Raw genomic sequence first — 19168 nt, 5'->3', positions numbered from 1 at the left:
ATGAACAGGAAACATAAGAGGATCACATCAGTTATTTGAAAGGTGAAGCATTTTTAAACAGCAGGGACACTTCTAGTGGCAGTGCCATGTACAGTACAAAGTTTTAGTCTGGTACTGGTATATCAGGCTCAGTAGCATTGCAGCATTCTTACAGTCACTTGAACAGACAATACTTCACATTTTGCATTATGCATTGTCTATACACAATAAGTGTAAAACAACCCCTATGCTTAATCAGTGTCAGCAGTCTGTGACCATATGACACTGCTGGCAGGATATTTCAGAACTCCTTCATGCCTTAGCATTAGAGATGAAAGGTTTAAAACTGCCAACACTGCACATGATATACACACTAAGATGACACTATCATTTCTGTCTTTTTTGCTGTTCTGAGATTGATCCACCACCCTTTCTCACAAGCAATGAGGTTTGTGTGTTAACTGTATACCAACAAAGAGCATCTACAGAGATGTACCTAAAATATATATATATATATATATATATATATATAATAATGAGTGAAGCTTCTGACTGCCCTGGAGAGTATGTTTAATCACAACTTTTAACTACACATCCCACCTATACCCAAGTCACCTAGGTCTGGCTATGATAATGCTGGCAATGATAGAAAGGATTCGAACACTGTACAGTACATGGGGCAGCAGAACAATAGAGCCCATTCTGGACCTTGTACAGTACACTGCCAGAATCACCTTCAATGTGATGGAGGCCTGGATTCACCTACAATGAAAGATGGTGGCCTGGTCTGATATATTTATATTTTAGTAAATAACTGTTATTTTAAGAACTTTACAAAGAAGAATAATAACTCTACTTTGAACTACTGATCATAGATTGACCCAAAAAGCCTCTGCTGGGTCCCTGTAAGATGTTCAAAGGCACAATCAATAAATGCACATATAAAATTATACACATTAAGCGCTGGAGCCACAGTGCAAGCAGCAGCGAATTGGTTAAACTACAAATGTAACATGCTAGGGCCTAACATTACTACGAATATATTTTAGAGATGCCACAAATTTATAGAGCTATCTTTATAGAATCTTGTTTCCTGAAAATGTTTTACAACCACTGCATAGAGACAACATACGCAAAAACCCCAAAAAGGTTTAACATATTTTTCCATGGCAAAAGCAGCCCATTTGGCCCAAAATGGCACTGGTGATTCAGATGCTACTCTTCTGAATGTACTAGAGGGCTTTTCCCTGCCCATCTGCCCTCTTTCAATCTTACTATCATCTTTCCACATAATGGTAGAAATATGCAAAAGTCTAAGGCAATCCAAGAAAAAATATTTAAATGTTTATAGGTAAATAAGTTTGGCTGTATAATAAACAATATAAGATGCAGAAGCTAAATGCTGCCGTGCTATTGTCTAAAATGCCCAGATTTCAATACAGTAGATTTATATAAAGCAGCTTTTGAGGTTGAATAGAGAGGGGTACGGCTTGGCTCAATGTCCTAGACCACACTGAAACCTGTGTGAAGAGAGTCCACGAGAAAGAACATAGAAATATGTTTAATTACGGATGTTTAATTAGGGAATCAGAAACATTCCTTGCAATCATTAAGCATTATATGAGAAAACAGTACTGTCATGTTGGCTGCGGAAAAGTATTAAATGCATGGGTAGCGATAATTCTGAACGTTAAATTAACATAAATTGTATTCAACTACAGATGAGGTTGTAGAATTCTGCACCTAGGTACGGCTTGGCTCAATGACCTAGACCACACTGAAACCTGTGTGAAGAGAGTCCACGAGAAAGAACACAGAAATATGTTTAATTATGGATGTTTAATTAGGGAATTGGAAACATTCCTTGCAATCATTAAGCATTATATGAGAAAACTCAGTACTGTCATGTTGGCTGCGGAAAAGTATTAAATGCATGGGTAGCGATAATTCTGAACGTTAAATTAACATAAATTGTATTCGACTACAGATGAGGTTGTAGAATTCTGCACCTGACAGTACACCCCTCAGCTACAGGAAGTGTGTTTTTGTTTATCACCAACATCAAAATGTTCAGTGGAAGTGTAGCGACGGTATGACGGCACTACAAAATTTTCCTCTAACTGCATGTCCTGCAGTGTTTTATTCCTCATATGTCAACCACATTAGCAGTCCCCACCACGACAAACTTAATAACGTGATGGAAAACTTTGACCAATCGGATGCGAGAATTAATTTCTTTCTCAGATCTTTTACAACTTCGAATAGAGCAAAAGTATTATGTTTTAATCCACGATAAATAAAAATGGCAAAACGCTGTAGTATAAGTAAATATGATAGTATTTGAATGTATAAGTAAATATGATAGTATTTGAATGTATTGAAAACGAATCTCTCTAACTAAACGAAGCTGCTGTTTGGATAGTTAACAGAAATAATCATACAAATATATTTGTCCTTGGAGGGAAAGAAAATCAAAAGTTAAACGATCACAATTAAAGTTTAAACAGACAATCTTGTGCCTATCTAGTGTATTAAAATATACATGAAAGCATGGTGTTCAAAATTAAGATGGTAGGATAAGCCTTAGTAATGGCGTATATGTAAATGTGCAGAATGCTTTTCCATGAATACAGTCCACTGACACAGCTTAGCCCAGGGCACCCACTCATCTAAAGGCTGTCAGAGGGCTTTTCCCTGACAAAGTCCTCTTTCAATCTCACTTTTTTCCACTTACCTATATGACCATTAAAGGGTATAGAAGGTACCACTTAACACATCATTTATAAAGAATATGAGTGTGTAATAAGTCATAATTTTTTTTATGTAATAATTTTTTAAACCTAAAAATAATATAAGATCCCAACAATAATTTCATGCCAAGTACTCATTTAAACGTAACAGAATAAAAATACATACGTGTCATTTGATATGTACCCGATTTCAAAAAGCAAGCTGACTAGAAACTAACTGTGAGAAAACAAGATAATATCCGTCACTGGTACAAAAAAGGGGGATATTACTACCCAAATGTCAACTTGCAGTAGGTTTTTAGTCAATTGTTTAAAATTATATCGCAGTACAGTTAAATTCCCGTCTATGAGAGATTGATTCAATTTCTAGAAGAGCCCCACTAGGACAGAGATTCTGTCTATAATGGTTTATGTTCATGTCTTTTGATGATGTTTTCACTTTTCTGGGGAGTTTATAAAACATTTATTTAGGAGAAAAATGTTACTAGTGGCCAAATAAAACCTTTTCTAAGTATCACATCCAAAGGTTAATCTGACTCAGTGGGATGTCCCATGTATATCTAAAGTCACATTTTCCATATTGCCTTTTTGTACCTGAATGCACTTGAGATTAAAAAAAAAAAAAAAAAAAAACTATTCTGACCCCTCAAGAGCTTTTCATAAATTATACGTATATAATTTTCATTAGACAAATTATCAATTATGAGGATTTGTTCAGTGAAAAAGAATTACATGAAATACTCCAGGGTTCGGATTAGAGTTAACATTGGGTTGGTAACGCATTCACAGAGGAGAGGCGTGATCGCTCTCCTACAGTAAATTGGAGTAAAATGATCTTTTAGGTTTTCTGCCATTTTTAAATTATTCACTTTATTTCATGTGTGAATATATATAAAATCACCAAGTAATAAAGTGTAAAATGCAGAACTTAAATATATAAAATATATGCCAGCAATGCTTGTGAGCCAAGCAACAACATTAAAAAAAAAAAAAAAAAAAAAAACAGCAGCAGTAATATCTGTAAAGTGGAGTAGTTCAGAAATGAAGGAGATGTTAAGCGAAATCGTCTTTGGTTCAGGATCAAGTCACTTGTGCATGAATTAGCAGCAGACAAAAACAGAAGGGTACAGGTGATAAAAAAGGGGGGAAATGGAAAATTCTACAGAATCTATTTATTTGTTAATACATCAAATCTGGTGTAATGGGACTCTTTTGGGACATATGAATGCATGTATCGTGGTAAAATACCTGTTGCAAATGTAAATGTCTAAACACAAGGTCTAAACATGACCAGTAAATGTATGATGATAAATACACAGGTTTTTCAGTATAGGTTGCTGCAAATGAACCCAATATACTAAAACGTGTTCTCATCACCATGTGTGAAACATTTATCGTTTAGAGCTGTCCATATAGGAGTTTTCAGTCATCAGCCTGAGACACTAACAGTGTGATCAATTCTTTAGATGGAATAATCACCTTTTTTTGTAAAACGCTGTTATGTGTGAGATTTTTAACAGACTACACATCCAAAAGAGATTGGAGAGGACAAGTCTCTAGAGGACTCTAAAAACTTTAAGTACTGGACATGATAAAGAAAGAACTTTCTGTTTATACTGTTTAAAATATTATTTACACAAGATATATTTAGAGCAATACTGTTGGTAACACCCAAAAAAGAAATTTTAATGTTTTTAAGTACACAACCAGACACATCATCCTGCCAACCAATCAGTCTTAAAAAAATATATGTCTTAAATCAGCGTATGACTCTAATCTGTTACAAAATATTCAAATATTGTTTACGTGAAGGCTGTAATGAAATATCTGGAAGTAATCAGTTAGGATAACTGGAAATGTGACTTATCAGCTTAAACCTTACAATTATCTTGCTGTTCTTACTGCCAACATTTATAAAATAAAAAATAAAAAAACCAAACCCAAACAAAAGGAATCAAGTATGTTAAAACAAACTCTGTAAAAGAGAAAGTGTCCAAATCTTCTATAAAATTCAAAACAAAATGCTTCAGGAAAGGAAAGCCAAACCAAGTGAAAGTAACAGAAATCAACATCTATGACCCTTGAAAAAAATTATTAGGGTTCTTGACTCCCATTTTACATTGTCTTAATTTACTATCTAATATTTGTACTCATAAACTGACTGGAGGAATCCAGAAGATGGGTTTCCCAAGACAGGGGGAATCCCCATTTTTCTCACACGCGTGTGTGCGCGCGCGCGCACACACACACACACACACACACACACACACACACACACACACACACACACACACACACACACACAAAACCCTGCGTATCCTGGGCATCTGTATTAATTACATCATCTATATATCTAGCACATTGCCAGCACATTAGAAGACAGGACTCATCATATAGGACAGATAATTTCATATATGTCATCATGTCACATTTAAATAAACCAAAACACAGTCAAATTAATTCAGATAACTGCTAGAGCAATCCAGTGGGGGTTTTTCTATCTTCCTCTAGATGGACCACATACACTCTCTCTTTCCCCTTACTCACTCACTCACTCACACACACACTCTCTCTCTCATACACACACACATGTGAAGGGGAGGGGGTGAGGGAGAAAGAAAATCCCAACTGTCATCAAAGGGAAAAAATACTATTGGCAGCTGATTGCATTTGCTAATAACTAAAGTGTTTCAGCCCACCCATTCATTTTCCACAAAGCCAGTATAAATATAGCGTCACTTGACTTTAAACGATCATAATTGCACTGAAGAGAACCCTGAAGAGGAATTACTAAACTGACACCATGTCTCTACACTGGATTCTGGTACTGACAGTGACTCTGCTGCACTGCCTTACAGCTCATACCATACCTGTTAATGTGGTACACGACGTAATGAAAAGATCTATAAACGACGATATGAGAAGATCTATAGAAGAACTACAGAAAGCTGACTGTGTAAGTCTTTCACTGGTATCTCTACCATACCTGTCTTTATTTCATTTATTTTATTCACTGCTCTGCTGTATGAATTTGACATATTTTATATGTTATATGACATATGTTGTCACCTTTCATATTATTACAGGAAGCAGATGATGCAAAGTTCTACAGTCCCTCTGGCACTAACGGGGTAAGCAACTAATATTTCTCTGCAATTAATTGCTTTCTGACAAGCTTCCTGAAAAGTCAGACAGGAAGAACGTTACTACAAGAATGACAAATCTTAAGCTAGCAGTGAGAACTTGTACCTGTTTTCTAAAAAATTAATGAGCACAGATAGAAAAGAAAAGGTGAACAAACAAATCATGCTTTAAAATTCACCGATTAATTACAATCAGCTGGACGTAACAAAGGGCACGGGACAATTATACACCGTTATCTTTTATCCAATTGTTGTTCTAACACTTTTTTGTTGTCCTCTCTCCTTCTCAGTGCATCATCTATGCTCTGAACTGCCACAAATTAGAGCTGGAATCAGTCAAGAGCGAGTGCTTTAAACCGGGCTCAGATGCCTCAAACTATGTCAGCAGAACAACAGTTTACATAGATTTTATTGTTCTTCAGAAGTCTCAAGTAAGTTTTCTGTTACATAACTATAGATTGCAAGAAATCAATTATAAATAAGCAAAAGTTCACACTAATGATAATTTGTTGTCTCTGTTTCTTTTCAGGAACAAGTAACTCAAAAAAACTGCTCCTGTTACGAAAACGAGAACACGACATACAAAGAATTCATCAGTAACATCGGGACACTGGTCCAAATGCTGAACAGCATAGAGTCCTAAAAGAGGCCTGAAAGACAACATTAATGTGCAGACAAATACGGCAGAGCGACCCTCTTGCAGTGTAATCACTGTATGGGATTACTTTCCTGATGTTAGCTTATAAATGAAAGGTTCTCTGAGATTGATTTGTAGTAACAGCTACTGAATGTAACTTCCATGAAGAAATTCTGTGAACAAAGTTCTCTTTCAAAGTTCGCTTTTTTGTGAAGCACTAAAGATTTAACATAAGCTTGTTTTTTGTAGGATATGCCGATATTTATCTATTTATATATTTATTTAAAAATATTTAATATGTATTGTTTAAATGCTTGTCATCTGAAGAGAAAATAAAGAGATGCTTGTTCTATACATTTGAGTTGCATTTCTTAGCAAAATATCTTCTTCCATGAGTGTATACAGGCAGGCTGTTTTAGGTATTACATGACCTGCCTCCTATGAGCAGCAAAACACATGTGGATTATCAAAGTTTCATTGGGGAATTCCTTTTAAGATTGACCTTTTTCTTAAAGAAAAAAAAAACACGTCTTAAATAGTCCATGAAATTGCTAGCTGTTCCACTGTGAGGTGGACATCAAAATGACTTCAATAGGAAAGTCCCCAGATCATACTATGCTAGTGCGTGGCTGCAGGTCCCGGACACGGAAAACCTTTACCCACTCTTACCAATAACACTCATGCCCACCCTTTCCGTATCTGGACACATCCTTTATCAATGTAATCTTTTACGTCACACATCAAGCTCCACCACAGCTCTTAAATCAAGCTTCAACTTGTAGCACAGAGAAAACACTTATCCTGCTTAGTCTTATTACACAAAGTCACAAAGAAAGAGTTCACCCTCTCGATCTTACTTTTACAAAGATTTAGATGTTACAAATGAGTCATCCATGTTCCAGGGGAAATAACTGTCCTATATCAATATATACTGGAAAATAAATGTGCATGATTTTGGTAAACACAGAGAAATTAATCGATACCCCTAAAGTACTACTAACTGTCTGTAAAACTACCTGTATGTATTTTCAGCACAATAAACAAACAACTCCTTTTTACAAACATTTGGTGTTGGTTTTTTAAAGGTGAGAAACCTGTACAGGAAATGTTTTCATGAGATTTTACGAAGCCACATACAACTAGAGAGAAGGGAAAAGGAAATAAGAAATTGCCAAACCTTGGGCCTCCAAAACTCAATATATTCATTTGTTAAGTTTTAAGGCCCCGATTTGGGCAATTATAAGCTCTCTGCACCAGAATGACATGGATATTACCAAAAGTAGCTGTCATAAATACAGTATATATGTGTATGTGTGTGTAATATTGTGTATGTGTGTGTAATATATAATATTTAATTTAATTAATATTTATATATATATATAAAATATTATATATATATATATATATATATATATATATATATATATATATATATACACAACACACAACACATATATATAATATTATTTATATTATAATACACTATTTTATATATATAAAATATTATATATATATATATAAATACTATTTATATCATATATATATTATATATATAAAATATTATTTATATATATATATATATATTATATTATATATATATATTATATAATATTATTTATATTATTTATATATATCTTATATATATATATATATATTATATATCTCATATCTATCTATATATATCTATATCTATATATATATATATATATATACATAAAAATAAAATTACCTATATGAAGGTAAAAGCCACTACGTGGGGGTGTATGCACATCCTATTATGATCAACTTTCCTCCAAATATGTGCAGCAACAAAAATGATACAATGAGTACTCCACTTGTGCTAATAATACTCATTACTCTCCAGACATTAAACACGACTTCATTCAGGCTTTATATAGGTCACTTACATTTAGTTACTTTTCTTTTTTTAAACTTGTTAATCAGCAGGCATGAGTAATCAACTTCCATGTACCTTTTGTAATGAGTATTACTAATAACGGACGGCTTTTATCTGGATTGACTCTAAGCATAATTCATAACCCAAAACATTCAAACCATGAACATTTAATGTAGGTCTCATATTTTCAGTGCAAAAAACTGCACACTAGTCCATTTAGATGGTTGATTTTTTTTTGCGTGTATGAAAACGCAAACTGCTCACCGTACCAATAAACTACAGCAATTTATACAGTGCCTTCTATAAGTCATTATTTTGCAGAAAATAAGACCACAATCAAGCAGCCTTTAACCAACACATTATTGACTGTATTTGCTGATCTTAAAGCTTTTATTAACAGTAACAGAATATTAAGACATTTTAAGCATGAAAGTATTGAAGAAATACAAATATATTAAGAATACTGTGAGAACTGCACAAGCTGGTTATTTCCCATCTCTGCACACATACACACGATGCAGGGCACTAAGCTGTAGGAAAATGTCATGCATGAAGCAAAAGCAGAGGAACTATGGAATAAAAGCTCAAGTTATATACAGCAAAACATATGTATAAATATATAACTATAATCTTCAAAGCTACCTGTGCATGCTCAACTCTTCTTTACTTGAAAGCAAAAAGTAACGTCAATAGTAAAATTGTGATCCTCTCTCTTTTCGCATTGAAATATTGAAGGCATCTAGTAGCAGTATCACTTTTGACAGGAAGTCGAGGTTTCCTGTGCACTACTAGTAACAAGAGAGGACGCACTCGCCTCAGACCCTAACCTTTCGAAACTAGCAACACCACTTCATAAAGAAACGCCTACCTTATCACTACCTTACTTACCTTGCTGATTAAAAAAGCAAACAAACTTTTAATATAATTCTAACAGAAACAATCTTAAAATAATGAGTCAACATGCAATGTTTCCCTGACAACATTTTTGCCTTTATTTTGTATTATTTATTAAACAATTTAAAAGAAGTTTTTTCAAGTGCCTCGGAAACATAACATCCCAACAGTTCACAGTAGTGAACAAAAAAGTAAACAATTAAACAAAGGAAATGAAAGAACAATCTGATGGGTCACAATACAAAACAAGTAGTTGGAGTTTTTATTACTTTTTTTTTTGGGGGGTAGATTTTAACATTTCTGGAATTGAAGGATTTAACCAGGAAAACAAAAGAAACTTATAGCAACAGGATCCAAAATCTAATATGAGGGCAAAAACACTCCTGAATGAACGAAAACCCTTTTGCTAATATCAAATGTTTCTCATATACAGCTGTTTTTCTTTCCACCAGAGATTTTTATTTTACTGATTTTTTTTTTTTGTTTCCTTTTTGTCGGGGTAAATACAAACTGCCAATGACTTTTCAAACCTTTCTTCCAAAGGTGCTTCATCTGCTGAATGGATTTTACATTGTCAAGTGATCACTGATAGGTGGTTTCTCGACCCACTTTCCAAAGCCCCTCATAGCCAAGTAGGACTTCAGAACGCTCTTTGCCTCCTGGTACCGTTTTGCCATCATCTACATTTCCAATACAGATAGAGACAATTAAGGTCAACGGTACCTTTTAATCCAACAGATGAATAGAACCTTGCTCAGATTAGATGAGACTTCAACATAATAATATTAATAAACCTCCCACAACTCTTTGCCTTGTGTCTTAGTAGAGCTAGGACTGATCATTACTGCAAGCTCAAAGAATATTTATAGCTAAAATAAACATTAATTAAACTGTTAACTGCAACAATTTGTAAAGTTTTATACTGTTGTCAAGTATATCTAAAATGTATTTGTGGAAAAAAAAAATATTCCATTACATGTAGTACCTTGGCCTCCCTGTAGGAAACTGCAGCAAGCAAATCCTCTCTCTGGGTCTCTTTCGCTACCATGTGGAAACGACTCAACATGGCAGCTTTACACAGACGACTTGCGAGAGCAGGACCACTTTTAAAGGGAGACCTAAGAGTCATGCACAAACAATTTGAGCGGTCATATCAGTACAGTATATATGTTGAGCAATATAGTCTAAGATCAGAGAAACCAGCTGAAGGAAAAACAAAACAAAACAGATAATGAAACATTCAGACAAAAAGAAACCAATTGACCTGCATCTGTAAATTAGATTAGATTAGATTCAACTTTATTGTTATTACACATGTACATGTAAATAAGACAGACATAAGCTGGTCATACTTGATCTGTCTCATAGACTATTTAACATGGATAGCTAATTATTTTGTCCCAACATCAATATATATTAAAGCACCCAATCAGAATGAGTCAATTTACAAATCATGCATTTGAGATTCAAGGGTACTTGCACTTGGCAAAGGAAGCCAGCTTGTAAAACATGCTTAATGTAGCATGTATAATTGTAGCCAAAAGATTTTCTATCACAGTTTTTCACAACTGCACACATTTCACATGCTCACAGTTATCACACATTTCTTCTGGCAAATCAGAGCATCTACTGTAAAGTGAAGTGACATGACATACGGCTAAGTGAACCGTGAACCGTACTCAGAATTCATTCCCTGCATTTGACCCATCCAAAGTGTGCACACACAGCAGTGAACACACACACACCCGGAGCAGTGGGCAGCCATTTATGCTGCGGCGCCCGGGAAAAACATTCACACATCAAATTTTAAACCATTTAGAGACTGCTTTTACTTAATTTCAGCTATAATTCACTTCATCAGCATTTAAGTGGGTCAAATGTCTACCTACAAGATAACTGTATCTATACACAGCTTAGAAGATTCCAGAAACTTATTGAATGACTTTAAGAAGCTTCTGATTGGTCAGTGGCCCAAGACAAACCCGAAAAAATTAGACCCGGGTCCGACCCGACGGCAATTTTTTTAACCAAACTGGGCCCGAATGTTGCATAACTCTACACTAAAGTAACCAATTATTCAAAGTTGAAGTAATTCAATTATAAGTAATTCAAAATTGATTGACAGGTCTGTTTCAACGAAAATTAGCTTACTGCTAGCCACACGTCGCCAGCCACATGTCTCAAGCGGTCTTGGCAAATAGAGGACAGGTTGGTTAAGGACTCGAGTCAATGCACACACACGAGATACAGTAGTTCGGGTCTTCTCTGGTCCGTTCGGTAAAAACACATTCATTTTAAATTACCCGGGTCGGACCTCGGGTTTTCGGATCTAAATGGACCCATGAAGACCTCTAGTCAGTGGTCTCAAATGCAATGTTTCAGGCTGTTCAACAAAGAAGAAGACTCTACCTCAAATGCTGCATAAAAAAAGCCAAATTTATGTTGGCAAGTGATCATCAACCACTTGGATGAGACAAAGTATTAAGGAAAGCTACTCAAATATCTGACTCAAGTTAAGAAATTAAATAAGGAATTGCCACCAAACATTAACAATTTATACAGAAATGCCTGAGCCATTGAAAATCAGATCTAGTAAAATAAATCCAAAATAAAACTGAATAATAACTGAACTAACTCAGCAAAATATGCTAACAGAAAATTTGTAATGATGTGAAAAACGAAGATTGAATGTCTTTAATCTGTATGTAAAGTATATGTAAACTTTCGGTTTCAACTGTAAAAGCTTGCTAAGTATCCAAACTTGTAACGAATAAAAATGGGTGGAAAGATAATCAGATAAACTCACCCCTCAACAGATTTGCCCTCCACACTATCTACAACCTCGAGAGAAACATCATCTTGGCTCCAGTTAAGGCTTAGAGTGCTTTGGGTGCTTTGGCCCTCTATGGGGATCACCTTGGGTACCAGGCTAATATGTGGCCGATATACACAGTAATACATGGGCAACTTGGAGGTGATGCCATCTACTCTTACATTTACTGCAAATTCCATACCACGTGTATTACTGGAGCTTTCATCACCTGAAAGCAAAGACACAAACAGTATCAAGAGATACAGTAAAGCAAAGGCTATTAACAACGTTTAAAGTATGTACACAATATAAGCTGCATGAACAAATACTACACCAGGACCTGAATGTACACTGATATTACAATTCACTAATAATAATGGCAAAACAATCTGAATAGTTTATACTGAAAGTAAAGAGAGCCAAATAGAGCAGCAGAATTTACCTACGAGTATGCTACTGACATAGATGGGTTCGATGAAGTGGCTCAATAGAGCACCCTGGAAACCCAAAACCTGCCACTGCATGATTTTGTCAGTAGCCGACATACTGATAGTACGGGAACCAGTCTGGTCAAGTGTATAAGAGAACACTGAAAAGACCTTTCCATCTACAGTCACGTGTAAACCGATCTGATTATTTACTTCCCATGTTGAGATGGACAGCGGGCTCAAAGGTCTAGAGAGAGTTGGGAAAGAAAAAAAGAATGATATATTTTAAAAAGATAACAACTAATATAAATATAATCATTTACGACATTTGAAACAGTGACAGACATATTTACCAAAAGTGTGATCATCGTTAAAAAATACATTACTTCTTTCATTTATAAATGCAAAAGAAATGTGAAATCTGAGTGTATAACACTTTCTTTTTTCTAAGTGTGGGCAGTGTGTCACTTCATACAGTTGAGAGGGTATCTGGGCAGCTCCTTTGGGCAGCTGATTGAGGTACAAGTGCAGGGTGATGTGGCTCTTCAGACTTAAGAGTTTGGTGTTCTCATCCAACTGAAAAACTGACTTCTCCTTCAGAGAGTTATTCCTACTATAGAACAGCAACAGGTGCCTGTACAGATACCTACAAAATATTCATGATAAATTCAAAATTACCTTTGATTCATTTACACAGGTCAACATTTGGCATTAGTCTTTTCTCTAAAACAAAGGCTGCAAAAGTTTCAGCACACTACTGATATAACAAACCTCACATCAGAGCTAATCAGACCAACTTCCAGAGTGCCTCATTCTAACTAAATTTAACTATGGTTAAAAACTGGTATCTGCAAATATAATGTAATGTTCAATTCATTTCTAAAGGACCATGTTTCTTGTCCAGTATTTCTGTATAATTGGGTTCTTGTTATCTCGAATGCTTTCAGTTGATTAAAACATTTGACATTATAAAACAACTGAAATTAATTATAGACTGTTTGCATTTAGTTACATCATTGTTTTGGCATATAATGAACGACCATTTTCTGGTGACATTTGGCTGTGTTCACGATCAAGCACGAGTCCTCTTTAACTATTTTTTTTATGCTGTTTATTCTTTTTCTTTGTTGTTTCTTTTAAAGGCAAAATAATTCAGATATTTTAATGAGCATAATCTAAAAGAATCTAGGAATTTAAATGTGCAGAATTATAATTTTTCGCTTTGTTGAAACCACAATTTTTTTAAAACACACATTGGGCTCAAGTTGACAACATTTACGCTTATTTTTTGATCTTTGAATTACACCCAGTAAATTTAGCCAACAACCCTAAAGAACAGCTGAAGGACAATACATATGATATGAATATAATTTACATAACAATGGGATGTGTTTTCCACCATAACAAAAGTCATCAGAGAAAATCACTGATATAAACGATAAAAACAGACTAGAGGAATTAGTCTAGTTAGCTAAACAAATGTCTCACTAAGTAAAAGCCCAAACAAAATTGGACACGTTATGTCAAAAAGTATATAAACATGTTCTACAAACAATAAGAAGGCTTACCTCATGAGTGATCTCCGTGCAGTCACAACGGCATGAGAATCATGAAGGACGCGTCCGTTAGGTGCCAGATTTTCTTTTGTGTTACAGTTACCTGTTCCAAGAGCCACCACTTCACATCCAGTTGCTGTTGAGTGACATAGCACAATTCTGAGCAACATTATAATCAGTATATTAAAATGAAGAAAAAACAAACAAACAAAAAAAAATAACTAAAAATATTAACCTGCAATCAGGATTCACTTTGAATATATTTTGAAATATTTAGATCAGTAAATAAATAAAATAATATATACCAGTATGTTTCGTTATATTTTGGGACCATAAAGGGTCTATATAGAAACTGAAAATCTTAAAATACTAATTATTAAGAACATGTATCTGATTAACCAGGTTCCAATTGTAACCTAATTTATAGACTTATATTAACCCACTTATTCTTACATGTTATTGTTTCTATAGTAATAGTCCACACTTTGTATAAGATTTGTATTGTCACATTGATTTGTAAAACTTCAAAGCATGGTAGAATATTCGGGGGGGGGGGGGTGGTTTGGGGGAAGAGATGTTGAAGATGAAACAGCTGTTTATCGTGGCTATGAAGTGATAAAATGAACTAACTTATCTAATGTACAATCCACAACATTAAATCTAACTATAAACTGTAAAAAAGCATGACGAGTTTCATAAATACATGAAAAATTGTAATCTTTCATGAACCACTTTAGTATAATTTTATTCACAGGGACCTGTGGGGGAAAAAAAAAATTTCCTCAAAAATAAGCCTCTTATTATAAGATACGGCAGTAGTAAATTATTAAATAATCCCTTTAAAGAAATATTGTGAATACAAGCCTTTTGAACTGAAGTCATGTTTGTAATCAACACCATCAACAAACTATGAGGGTGAATCTAGGCCACAGCAAGCTGAGTGTGGTCACATGCACATGCTGAATTTGTGAGAAGATCTTTCAGGTGAAAAATCTGCACATGCCAAAATTACATTCAGAACATGAAAACACAAAAGGAAATAGAATAATCATAGTTATATGCTTTGGAATTGTTTAAACTGTAAAATAACTGTATGGTACCTTTGTACTAAGACTCTGCTTCACAGATTTCATATGTACTGTGTGATCTAAATACAGCTATTTGTATGTGACAACGGTTGTGAGAAAAAAAATAATCAATTATTACTATTATTATTATTATTATCATTATATAAGAAAAAGAAGAAGAATACGGTTTCTATGTTAATAGAAAATTTACTATTGTTTACCACATTATTAGTTCCACATGTTGGTGTGTACAACTTAATACAAGTCATGTTTTTGAAATGACTTGGCAGAACTTTTTAACCTTCTGACTCTCTTGTAAAGTTAGGCAAGCACACAAGTGAGATTTTTTGTTTAATATTGAATTCTGAAGAAGAAGAAAAAAAGAAGTTATTTAAAATAAGAAATATCTATTCTAATCTGTTGCAAACTAGTACTACCTTCTTTGAGAGAAAAAAAAAACTGCTCACTGTATACAAGATTACATATCACTGAGACAGGAAGCATGCTGGCCTAGTTTGAGGAACAAATAAGGTTCAAAACAAAATTTCTGAGAACGTGCAACTAATTAATCTGTATCAAGACAGACTTTAATTATCCAAATAAAATGTAGTTTTATGTATTTCCCTACAAATAGATAACTTGTCTCTATCTAATTGCACTCCAGTAAAGAATGATGACATTTAGCTATTCAAGAAGGCGACTTTAATGTAAACAGGGAGACTCACAAGATTGCATAACAAATGCAGCTACTGTTTCTCCACAGGCAGAGTACTCTGGATAACTGTTCATCAGCCTGGAGAACATCTCCTTCACAGCACTGGGAACCGGGTCTTTAACAGGGATTTTTCTTTCTGATTTGGACCAAAAAAAAATTTTAATCAGTCCTTATATACTGAACTATATTATGCAGAAGAGGATTCTTGTTCTTGTTTGTTGACGTTTTAAAGTAATCTTAAACTACACTGTAATAAAAAAAATCCATTTACCAAACATAGCCGTCATAGGACGGGCATCTGCCCCCAGGGAGTTTTGCTGTTTCACTGGTAGAGGAGGAGGGCCCACTGATAACCAGATACAATGTACAGATCAACACAATGGCATACCAAATACCACAAGTTAGTAGAGAAATTTGTTGAATTCCATTTAGAACAATTAGTAAAGGATCATATCCTTATAGATGATAGTAGTCTAAGTTTCTGCTTACAACTAAACATTTTCAAAATGGCATAACACCTCATCAAATATCCGATTCTGAAATTATCTGGTTAATAGTAAAGTTACAATTTTATTTATCTTTTTTAAACTGCTGATAAGTTCCAGTATTTTAAGGTAAAAAAAATCTATATTCTTTTATTTGATTTTGCTTATTTTTACATGGCATCATTTAATTAAAAAAATATTTTTTTTTCTATTAAGCTGTCCTAAACCAAGAACTAATTTTCTGACCTCCCCATCTAACCTAATTCCACAATACATATAGCACAATAATTTCACATTTCTGTATCACGTATATTGTACTACCTTTTTTTTTTTTTTTTTTTTTTTATCAAAGTACAAAATAAATGTATTTATTCCCCAAGGCCAATATTGGACGTTCATGCCTTAAATTCAAAATGAAAAAAACCCAACAACAAATAATGTCTCATGGCCTAAAGCAGGAGGGTTTAATCTTATCTGCTAGAGGCCAGTGTGGGTGCAGGTTTCATTCCAACCAAGCAGAAGCCACATCTGATTGCTTTCAATGTACTCAGGTGTGGCTTCTGCTTGGTTGGAATGAAACCTGCACCCACACCAGCTCTTTGTGGATAAGATTGAACACCACTGGCCAAAAGGATGTTGTTAGTTAAAGGGAATGTGTGCATACTTTTCCAATTTTAATAAAACATTGTTCAAGAAATCTTTAGCACTGTATGCATGTTAAAATAACTAGACTTTTACAAGTTCTGCAGGACTTTTTAGGTACCAATAATGTTATGGTATATTTTGCATCACTGTAAAATCGGCTTTGCAGCAGGTGCTCAGCATACTACTGAGACAATAAATGTAACAGGCAGCACTGAAATGTTCCACTAATCTAGACAGTGTTTACCAGCATCGGGCAAAACAGCGTCACTCTCCAGATTAGAAAGGAGCTCCTCCACAGCCAACTGAGCTGCTTTGAGCCTGGCCTCTTTCTTATTGCTGCCCATCCCGGTTTTATACTTCACTCCATCAATCACAGCACAGAATGCAAAGTAGAAACCAATTACTCCTCCTGGTAAGAAAATTTTAGGAAAAACTTTTGCTTCGTGGTGTTATTTTGCAGCAGAAATTCCACAATCTATTCAAATATTTAAATAAATACATGAAAAAACCTACCTGTAGTTACTGTCTCTTTCATCTCCACTTGGAACTGCAGAACTTGCGAGAGCTGGTATAGGAAAGACACAGCATGGGTCTTTCCACTCCTGTACCTGTCGATCAGCTCTTTGGGGATTTTATTTGAATTGGTGCCTTCTGAAAACACAACTCACGTTAAAAAAGTCTGATCATAATGACAATGAATAGTGACTAGCAACATTGGACTCCCAAGTGACACAACAGAAAATCGTCCACTCTATAATTCAGAGTTCGAATCCCAGGCCAAAAAGATCCATAGAGGGATGGCATACACTTTATTCCCTAGCAAATCATGTGATATCCTTCATCCTTCCTCGTTGGCAGCTGTTGTGTGATTGTGGAGAGTTGTTTGAGAAACATTGGTGGGACTTTCTCAGCATACCAGTGCTACAAACCTGGCCGTGTGTGTTTCACTGTATGGATGAACTGAGATTTTGGGTCAACACAATGTGAAGGCAGAGTACAGTGTGTTTGATTTACACGTATTATATATATGATGTGTTCATCAGATGTTTAAGGTGCTCAGAGTAGTAACCTAATATAAGGCATTTTAAGCTGAGCTAAGTATTTGGAATGATTTATTTCAAATCATTCCAAATACTTAGCTCAGCGTAAAATGCCTTATATTTGTTAGGTTACTACTAACAAAACTAATCACGCTGCTTCTTGTGACTCAGCTGTTTTTAGGCGGTGAGCTGCAGGCTTGATCCAGTGCAGTCATGTTGTTCTTAAAGAAACCAGCCCCTCTGTACACGCGATTCACTCCTCCTCGTCCCAACATCTTCTGGCTTCTGGTTGAGTAGTTTATCTTTAGAAGATAGAAGATTGAATGAAACATGTATATTAAGTCATTTTTACGTTTTCAAAGACATTTAAAGAGCAACATAAATTACATAACACACACACACACATATATATATATAAACACACACACAAACTGAATATCAATGAATTTAGATTCCTAGACTTTTAAGTCTTACTTACAACAGAATATACGAAATAAATAAATAAGAAACCATTACATATATTAACACGTCTGAAAGCAAGTCCATTTAAACCCAGAACTGCAGGAAAAAGCTTAGTAATATTTATTTTTCAGCGACAGCATCTTTTCCTTCAGCTAGCTAATCAGGCTACCGTTTATTAGCTTGCTAACTCCTTCGTGCTTACTGCTAGAAAACAGAAGCCCTCGATATTGTGGTCGTGAAAAGACATTTACAAATAACATTTCAAGAAGCACAACCAGCTCAAATCTAAATTAAATAACGTTAAACACGATCATACAGCTGCTGATAAATTATATATCACTTGTTAGCTAGTAGCTAGTTTAAATAATCACGATTTAAAAGCATAGTGTCCGTAATTTTATATTTTTATAAAACATTTAGAGAAAATGTTTAATCTTGTCGCTTACATTCGAGGAAATTGTGTGAGATTTTATTATTATTATTATTATTTTTCTTATTGACGTGTTTAAAGCTGCCCTGGTCTTCAGCATTAACACAATTTAGGCTCGATCCCAAATCACTGAGAGTCAAACTAAAGAGCTCATTTCAAGCTTAAAGTCACGTTAGTGCCTTTGTACAGGGAACACGCATCATTTTAGCAAAACTTCACAGATTCGCA

At 34.7% G+C, this 19168-nt stretch overlaps 1 protein-coding gene across 9 annotated transcripts; it reads right to left on the bottom strand.

Moving 5' to 3' along the window:
- Positions 1-9374: 9374 nt before the first annotated feature.
- adad1 (adenosine deaminase domain containing 1 (testis-specific)) lies at positions 9375-19168 on the bottom strand. 9 transcript variants are annotated; one of them, XM_047819184.1, is made up of 13 exons: positions 18957-19168; positions 18221-18350; positions 17522-17656; positions 17253-17417; positions 16956-16958; positions 16150-16224; positions 15889-16014; positions 14109-14232; positions 13016-13186; positions 12555-12787; positions 12107-12341; positions 10277-10418; positions 9375-9980 (listed from the first exon to the last, which is right to left on the bottom strand). In XM_047819184.1, exons 1-13 carry the CDS (start codon positions 19038-19040, stop codon positions 9867-9869), a joined length of 1737 nt encoding a protein of 578 aa, XP_047675140.1. In that variant the 5' UTR covers positions 19041-19168; the 3' UTR covers positions 9375-9866. The 9 variants fall into 9 exon arrangements, with proteins under 9 accessions (XP_047675140.1, XP_047675138.1, XP_047675142.1 ...); XM_047819182.1 differs by having other exon boundaries at positions 17522-17659; positions 18957-19167; XM_047819186.1 differs by having other exon boundaries at positions 10286-10418; positions 17522-17659; positions 18957-19165.

Source organism: Tachysurus fulvidraco, chromosome 10, assembly GCF_022655615.1.
Source record: "Tachysurus fulvidraco isolate hzauxx_2018 chromosome 10, HZAU_PFXX_2.0, whole genome shotgun sequence".
NCBI classification, from domain to species: Eukaryota; Metazoa; Chordata; class Actinopteri; order Siluriformes; family Bagridae; genus Tachysurus; species Tachysurus fulvidraco.
The sequence above is the reverse complement of the archived record's forward strand: the minus strand, read 5'-3'. Positions and strand labels throughout refer to the sequence as shown.

What these genes read in the sequence shown, in the direction of transcription:
- adad1 (XM_047819182.1), bottom strand. Translation starts at nt 19,040, where the DNA reads ATGCTGAAGACCAGGGCAGCTTTAAACACGTCAATAAGAAAAATAATA. An exon ending in TGCATTTGTTATGCAATCTT is followed by an intron (nt 14,233 to 15,888) that starts GTGAGTCTCCCT and finishes GTCACTCAACAG; the next exon opens with CAACTGGATGTGAAGTGGTG. An exon ending in GCACGGAGATCACTCATGAG is followed by an intron (nt 13,187 to 14,108) that starts GTAAGCCTTCTT and finishes AATATTTTGTAG; the next exon opens with GTATCTGTACAGGCACCTGT.